General features: G+C 53.9%; 3 protein-coding genes across 3 annotated transcripts; 1 reads left to right on the top strand and 2 right to left on the bottom strand.

The window, feature by feature from the left end:
• Positions 1 to 749: 749 nt before the first annotated feature.
• Positions 750 to 3,688, bottom strand: BDP55DRAFT_699490 (armadillo-type protein; the record flags this gene model as incomplete). Its single annotated transcript, XM_060577892.1, is given in 7 exon segments — positions 750 to 851; positions 904 to 999; positions 1,029 to 2,425; positions 2,545 to 3,028; positions 3,048 to 3,236; positions 3,284 to 3,459; positions 3,583 to 3,688. The coding sequence occupies 7 exon segments, from the start codon at positions 3,686 to 3,688 to the stop codon at positions 750 to 752; spliced, it is 2,550 nt and encodes an 849-aa protein (XP_060421280.1).
• Positions 3,689 to 5,054: 1,366 nt separating this feature from the next.
• Positions 5,055 to 5,598, top strand: BDP55DRAFT_688807 (uncharacterized protein). Its single transcript, XM_060576676.1, has one exon. It carries the CDS (start codon positions 5,123 to 5,125, stop codon positions 5,408 to 5,410), a length of 288 nt encoding a protein of 95 aa, XP_060421279.1. The 5' UTR covers positions 5,055 to 5,122; the 3' UTR covers positions 5,411 to 5,598.
• A 1,283-nt stretch (positions 5,599 to 6,881) lies between these two features.
• Positions 6,882 to 7,384, bottom strand: BDP55DRAFT_639559 (uncharacterized protein; the record flags this gene model as incomplete). The annotated part of the gene is made up of 2 exons (XM_060573269.1): positions 6,882 to 7,127; positions 7,205 to 7,384. 2 exons carry the CDS (start codon positions 7,382 to 7,384, stop codon positions 6,882 to 6,884), a joined length of 426 nt encoding a protein of 141 aa, XP_060421278.1.
• Between the last annotated feature and the right edge of the window lie 271 nt (positions 7,385 to 7,655).

Genomic DNA, 7,655 nt, shown 5'->3' with positions numbered 1-7,655 from the left:
TATCTACGACGGTTAAAGCCCATTTTGGTGTGTCTTTGCATGCATCATGACGCCTTCGCTTCCCATTTCAATACCGGCGGCCGTGTGTTTTGTTCTGTTGCGCACGGGTTGTGTTGTGTTCAACCTCCAACCTTCTCTCTGAGTGTTGGTTCACTCCAAATATTGCCTCGGGAACACAATGGCTCCCAGCAAGCTTTGAAGTTTGTCCGGTTCCCAGGCGCTTGATTGAAAGGCGCCCAGTCACCGAATGTGTCCCATTACTTTGACCCTTCCACCACGAGCCACAAAGCAAATAGCTCGTGTACCAAGAAAAAAAAAGAAGAGCGTCTCATCTCCAAGCTGCTCTGCCCCTAAACACCCCGTCACATGATGCTGGCTCCGTCGGTATGCTGTGTGAAAAAGAAAAAAAAGAAAAACGATCCGTCTCAGCTGCCCCCGATCACTTGTGTCGCAGAGAAAAGCTGATTGCCAGGTGTGTTTGTTTCACGTCGCAACTCCGTCGGATTCTTTCTTTCAACTCGATCGTCTCTTGCGACCCAATTACAAGCCGTTTTTGCTTCCTTGATATGTGTCTTCCTCTCCTCTGCTCTTTCTCCCAAAAGGCATCGTCGTTACTCATTTGTAAAGGACGCCTCGGTGGTATTTTCCTCCCCAAGTCATATCATGAAAGATCGCTCGAAACTGGGCCCTTTTTCTTCGTGTTCAACGTCGTCTTCATACGCAAACTCTCAAGCGTCCACGTGCCCTAATCATGCAGAGTAGTACTGGCGAAGTTTACCCTGATCCTCGGGCCGCATTTGGTTCACAAAGTCGTTGAACTGAGGAATCATTTCCCGGTACATGTTTATAACCTAGGCTATGTAAGTAGATATCGCTGCGCGTGGGATGGATGGTGATGCTGACCTTCTGGAAGTGCTCGTGCAGTTCGGCCTTGATTGGGCTCCTCATATTAATCTCCTTGTACCTTGCAATGGCAACGAAGAGCTGGGGAAGCGCCTTCTCCATAGCTTGGGGTTCTGTCCAACGACCAGGGTAAAGCCTTTGAAGGCAGTGGCCTTCTCTTCCAGGAACTCGACGTGCTCCATAGCTGAGAGGAAGTCCTCGGCAAAGGTCGGCAGTAGAGGGGCGAGGGCTTCAGAGTTGTGAAGACCAAGGCGGCCGAGAGCAATAGCTGCGTTCTCATTGACTGCGTTTTGTACACCAGGGTTCGAAATGATCTCGACCAAGCGCTGCAGAAGTTCCGGGACGAAAGGAGAGATTGCCTTGCTGTTGACCATGACGATCTCGCCAGCGGACCAGCATGCATTGTTGACAACGCTAAAGCCGCTGTCAATCTCCTCGTCGAGAATGTTGTCGAGGTCCAGCTGCTTCAGCAAGATGGGGAAAATAGAGTTCAGATGCTTCTCAAGCTGAGGGAAAACGTATTTCGCGCAGTCTCCCAGCAGGGCGTAAGCTGATTGCCGGACATCGTCCTGAGGATCCTCGAGACAGAAGCCGAGAAGCTCGAAATACGTTCCCTCTGAGCCTCTGACCAGCTCCTGCTTCTTGTCCTCATCAAGAGACTGGATGATAGCACTCAATAGGTCGAGACTCGTGACGAGAAAGTCCTTGTCTGGGGAGTCGAGCGTTGGGTTGTTGGTAGCCTGCAAACTTTGCTCGAGGTTTGTGTGGATAATGTTGACGCATCTTACGAAGATGGGCTGCGCATAAGGGGTGAAGGCCGAGCCCAGCGCCATGGCGACGTAAGAGAGGCACTCTAGCAGAGGGAAGAGCTCACGCGAGTCGTCGCTGACCTTTTGGTAGCGTTCAATCAAGGCAGGCATCAGGAGGCCCATAGCGTCCGGCTGAGCAATAACGGGACCAATATTCTCCGCCAAGGTTTGGACGCAGTCGTACAAGATATACATGTTTCTGTCCTTGTACCGGGCAAAACACTGGACGAACTGCTGCAGAATAGGGATGCAGTAGGGCTCGAGAACCTTGCCGGACTTCTCTTCGAGGTTGGCGAAAGCGGACGCCGCAGCTTCCTGGACCTTCTTGTTCTTGTCGAGCATCTTGCGGAGGATGCCTTCCATCATGGGCTCGAAGTAAGTGACCTTTTGGTTCTGATCGAGGTTCGCAGCCCACTGTGAGTAGCGGCCGAGCGTCCAGCAGGTAATTTGCCTGACGATGGGCTCGTTGTCTCCGAGGAGTGAGAGGAGGTAGGGTACAAGCTCCGGCAGGTGGGGGGTAACGGCATTGATGGTTCCCTCGGCGACTGCGCCGAGGGCCAGGACAGCGGCCTCTCTGTACTGCCATTCCTCATGCTTGAGGTTGCTCGTCAGGTAGGGCAGGATCGCAGTGAAGACAGGGTCGGAAAAGTCACGCGCAAAGACGTCGAGGGCAGCGGCGGAGCACTTGCGGATAGTCCAACGTTCGTCGGGTTCTCGTCGCCATCGTCAAGGTCGTCGATCTCGCCCTCCTCCAGATCGTCATCCATGCTAGCCAGCTTTTCATAGGCATTTCCGTTCTGGGCAGTATCGGCTGAGGCCTCGCCACCCTTACCCCTGGCCGCCGACTTCTTGGCGAATTGCGGCTTGATGTCCTCCTCGCGGTCTTCTTCTTCCTCGTCGTCTGATGCACCACCGAGAAGGGCAATGTCCTCCCCACTGTAGACCATGCACTCCAGCAATACGGGGATGATCTTGTCGAGGTATGGCGTCAGGGAGCGCCACAGGTCCTCATGCTCGCCCACGGCCAGCCAAAACTCGGCAGCCTCGCATGCTAGATCTTCGTCATCACTCTTCTGCTGGGTGATGATGTAGTCGACGAGGCCAGCAATGTGGGGCTGCAGCTTGTCTGGGCGGGTCTCGACTAGCTGGACGAAGGCGTGGCACACCTGGCGGCGCACATCGGGGTGCTGGTCGCCAGCCAAGGTAAAGAGGTGGTTCAGCAGGCTGTCAATGTTGTTGAGCATCGCCTGAGACTTGCGCGGAGTGAAGACGTTGATGGCAGTCAGGGCCTTTGCGCGGACCTTGGGCAGCTCGCTCTTAGTGGCCTCGATAAACTTGGGGAGCAAAAAAGTTCAGGGGGCGTTGGCCGTTGTGCTCACGCTCCAGAACCTTGACGTTGTCCTCGCAAATCTTGGCCATGGCGGACATTGCGCCCTCCTGGCCCTCGTTGGAAACCTGGCCGTTCTCGTTGGAAATGAGACTGAGCAGCTGGGGGAGCAACTCAGGCCAGCTCCAAGATACCGCCTCTCCTGATGATCTCGGTCGCGATGTTGCCGGCTGTAATTACGGACCTGGGAGTTCTTGTCCTGGATACCGAGGGGAATGGCCATCTTGATGAGGGCCAAGCTGCTCTCGGGAATCTGCTTGTAGTTGGTGCGCACATTATTCTTCAGCATGATGGCAGCAGCAGAGCGCACCGAGGTGGAAGTCTTGGGCAGAGCATTGTACACCCTGGGGCGGATCGGCGCTGGAGAAAAGGTATGCGAGATAGTTGTTGAAGTCGGGAGAGGCCTTGGCCTGCGTGAGCATCTGCGCATCAATGGCAGTTAGTAAGTGTCGCAAGGGGCAAGCGGGACGAATGGTGGGCAACTCACGATCTCTGCCTGCTTCTGCGCATTCTTGTCGAATCCGCTGAGCGAGTCCTTGAGGCAAGCAGCCAGCTGGCTCAAGGACTCTGGGGCCGGCTGCCAGGCCATGACTGGCGCCTATCTGGGGGAAATTTGGAAAAAGAAGAGGTTTGAACAAAAAAAATAGAGGTTGGCGACTTGTCAGGTGGTCGAGAATTCGGGGGAGGATTCGAGCGACGGAGCGATGATGTGAGGTCGGTCGGTCGGGGTGGTTTGTCGAGCACGGCGGGAGGGTAAGGTAGAGAGGGGCAGTCGTTGAAGTTGTTCGGCCAGGGCCACGGTCGGTAGTAAGGGCAGTGGGCGTTGACATTGGCGACTGGCAACACACTGACTGATGAAATGGTGGGGTCGGCTGTCAGCTTTTTTTTCGCGATAACTATGGTGCGGCGGAGAGGGGTAATAGGCAAGGTACCTCTGGACGAGACCGCCTCCTAACGGTACCTGGACGTGGTATTTTAAGCGGGCAGAGAAGAGCAGTTGCGACTTGAGAGAAGGTACCTCGCGCAGAGGTGGGATCAGTTGAAGGTCCCCGGTCCAAAGTCCAGAGTCGCAGCGCTAGTGGTCCGTCGTAGCGCATCTGGGCCCATCCAGTACGGTACTCAGTAAGGTCAGGTAGACCGTAGCGAGGGCACGCCGCACTGCACCTTTCACTTCACGGGCAGCTCAGTGGTATGTTACCTTGATACAGAGGCAGGTAAATGTACCTAGGCGTCTTGACCCCCAGATGGCTGCTTTCTGTGCGTGTGTGTGTGTGAGAGAGAGGAGAGAGAGAGAGATGGACAGTTTGAGGCGTCTGTTCTCCGTTTGAATGACCTGAGCAGGTGAGGCAGGCAAGGAAGGAGGTGGTGAAGAGGGGGAAGAGGCAGAGGCACCTCTGATGCACATGTGCGAGTGAGAGGCGCGGGAAGTACTAATTTCAGCCAGTCCGTACCCTCTCCTCTGAGGTATCTGAGGTCTTCCCATCCCAACAGTTGTGGCGATGAAAATACCAAAGTTTAATGTGTTGTGCTGTCATTTGCGTATCAGTGTCGTGTAAAAGAACACATGCGTATCGACTGTCTGTCCTCTCCTTGCTAATCATAAGCGTTTCCTCGTTGTCCCCAGCATCTAAACACCTATGGGGGTGCATATACCTTATTCACCATTTGATGCTGAGGAAAACAGACTGTGAAATTGAAGTTCACAACTTGTCAAGTGGGCATATGAATGGGGTTGGGGTTTTGGAGAGGCAGGGGCGATTCTAAGGACGGAATCAGGAGAAATCCGATGGAATGGATGGAAGAAGTCGAAACTGGCAGACAGTTAGAAACCGGGAACAATACGGTGACGGTGACGGACGTGAGATCAAGACGGTTGCAAACGCAGAGGGAAGGTGTAAAAAGGTGGTCTGCTGGTCGGCCCTTCGCCAATATTGTCGGTCCTCACAGTCCGTCCAGTCCAGGTCCTTCCACAGCTGCACTGCGCCCACCATGAGGAGAAAAAAATCCTGAGCTCACCTCATGGATGATGGGACTTGTGGACATTTGGATACTTTCTCTAGGTACTTCACGGAGTTGCAGTCCCTATGGCTCGTGCTCCTTTCTACCCCTCGTTCCTCCTGCGTCGACCAGATGGGGCAGGCTCTTTCTCCCCCACCACGCCATGTCGATAAAGTCTGTCGTTCCTGCCAGGGTTCACTTTTATCTCAGACAGCACGTGGGTCACTCTTGCTCTTGCCGTGCGCTGGAATTCAAAGGAAAGCTTCTTGGATCTTCTAGGTATTTGGCCAGGCCCTACTTGCCTCGAGAGTGAACAGTAGGTAGGAAGTACCCCAATACCTCAAGTCTACCTGAAGGTATCTTAGATAGGATTGAGTTGAGTATTTTGAACTAGTACATGATCTTCGGCAAGGTAGAGAGAGACTTGGACAACGGGCACGGAACACATAGGAAAACACAAGTTGGCCGATCCCTGCAACGGTCAACCCCTTGAGTACGGGCATTTGCTTGCATCTTTTTTTTTTTCCCAACGTTGCCAGAAAATGCGGTGGGACTCCACAAACGTCGCACAGAGGAAACCTTTCTTTCGTGCACACCGCAAGTGACAAGATTCCCTCCTAATTGCCAATCGTAACGAATACTGTCCTCTCGACAACTCTGGGTCTGTTGAATCCTTAGATCGGGGGCAAGGAGACGAGGATCAAACCCCGAGGGCTCAACCTGACGCCGCAAGGGGGTTTCCGCCCAGTATCCGCCCCCCTTTCGAAGGTGGACTTTATAATCGCAAGCCGTCAAGACGTCAAACCTCTCTCAGTCCTGACGGGGGAGTTGTCAAAAGGAGAATGCTAGGTCGCACAGGTTCCCAGACTTGTCGCCTTCGCGAGTCATCACCGTCGATTTGCGGCCGACTCAACGAAGTTTGCCGCTCTTCAGCTCGAGGTTCCCAGGTTCAAGGTATTACGTGCAGATCCGGTGACACCCGTCAGAGCGCATCCGTACCTCAATTCTTCAAAGTTGTTCTTCCGCAAGAAAAGAAGACATGAGCCGAACTTCTACCACGAAACAAGACAAAACAATCTTAATCAACATCCATGTGGCGGAAATCAACGGACGACAAGAGCTCAGATTGCTCGGGCGCGTCTTAGCCACGTTCTAGACTCGGACAGCAAGCACATTCCAGAGATTCCAGAAGGAAGCCAAAACGTCGACCACGAAAATCAGTGACATGAGATCAGAACAAGAACACAAACTTCGAAAACACCGGGCGCCATGGTCCGAGATGTCGCCTGCCGAACGTCCCATCTAGGTCATTTGCATTATTTGCGCACGCTGTCATAGCAACCTCGGAGAATTGGAGATGAAGGTCCTTGTTGTCTATGACGTTGGGTATAGCTGTTGTCTCGATAACATCCGTCGCGCCGTGCAGACTTCTCGCCGGTTCGTGATGATGTGCCTCTCCCTCCTTCTTGCAGTTGAACAGCCCGAAGCCACAAGTGGGCGTTCATCCCTCGGTCCGCCGCCTCCAGACACCGGGGCCCCCTCATGAGCCCGGCACGCCGCATGTTCACTCCCTAAGCCCTGTGTGACTGTCACCCATCCGCTCCAGGAAGTTGCAAGCAGCGAGGCCTCGCCCCTTTCGCTCCCGCTCCCGCTCCCGCTCCCTTCAAAGATCGCAAGTGGCGATCGACAAATGCGGTAGACACGGGCGGAAATGAACTGTGTGACGCAAATCTATAGGCCAGCATCCCTTGAGCCATAAAATTGTTACTGCGAGCTGGGTGTGTTCAGGCACCGTCCACCAAGGGCTCTCCCTTGAGCTTCGCTGTGACGACGTCGACGATGGCCCGGAACGCCTCCATCTCCTCCTCCACCGAGAGACTCATGGCCGCGCCGCCGAGATTGATGGAGCAGCCGACGTAAACGGGCATGTTGGCCCTCTTGGCTAGCAGCTTGGCCATCCTCGTCGTGAACTCCAGCGTTGACTCCACCGAGTAAATGGCCGTTGAGACGGGCTGAGCCGGCTCAAGTCTCTGTATGCGTGTGTCAGTAAACAAAAGGTCGTATTGATAAGTTTGTCAGTTTTGGTGGTATGTGGGATGGAAAATACGTTTGGCAATGCGTATACAAACGAGCCAAGTGCTGCCGGTCCCGACTGTTCGTCTTGCGTCACTGAGGTCAGGAAGAGGGTTGCCACCTTGGCCTTGGTGCTCAGGTGGATATGGATGCGGGTATCGAGGGAGCGGGGCAACGGAATGGAGAGCTGCGTGGCGATACTCATAGGAGCCATTTTGTAAGTTTCCAGTGAGGATCGTTCTAGCTGGGTGAGAATGTTGCTTGAAGTTGATCGAGTGAGGTTGGAGATGTAAACGCCATGGAGTGTGGAGTAGAGGGATTCGTGCCGAGATACGAATGCGCACTGTATTTGCACTGTGATCTCCAACACCACCATGTGAACCCTAAATAATTGGGATATTTACTTCGCGACACCATGTAGTGCTTGTCAGCGCAGAAAAACTTCACTTCTTACAGTCATATTGAAACGACCATCTCAGTGAGGA

Source organism: Colletotrichum godetiae (genome assembly GCF_030913485.1).
Source record: "Colletotrichum godetiae strain CBS 193.32 chromosome Unknown BDP55scaffold_167, whole genome shotgun sequence".
NCBI lineage: Eukaryota > Fungi > Ascomycota > Sordariomycetes > Glomerellales > Glomerellaceae > Colletotrichum > Colletotrichum godetiae.
This window is presented reverse-complemented; position numbering and strand designations above follow the sequence as displayed.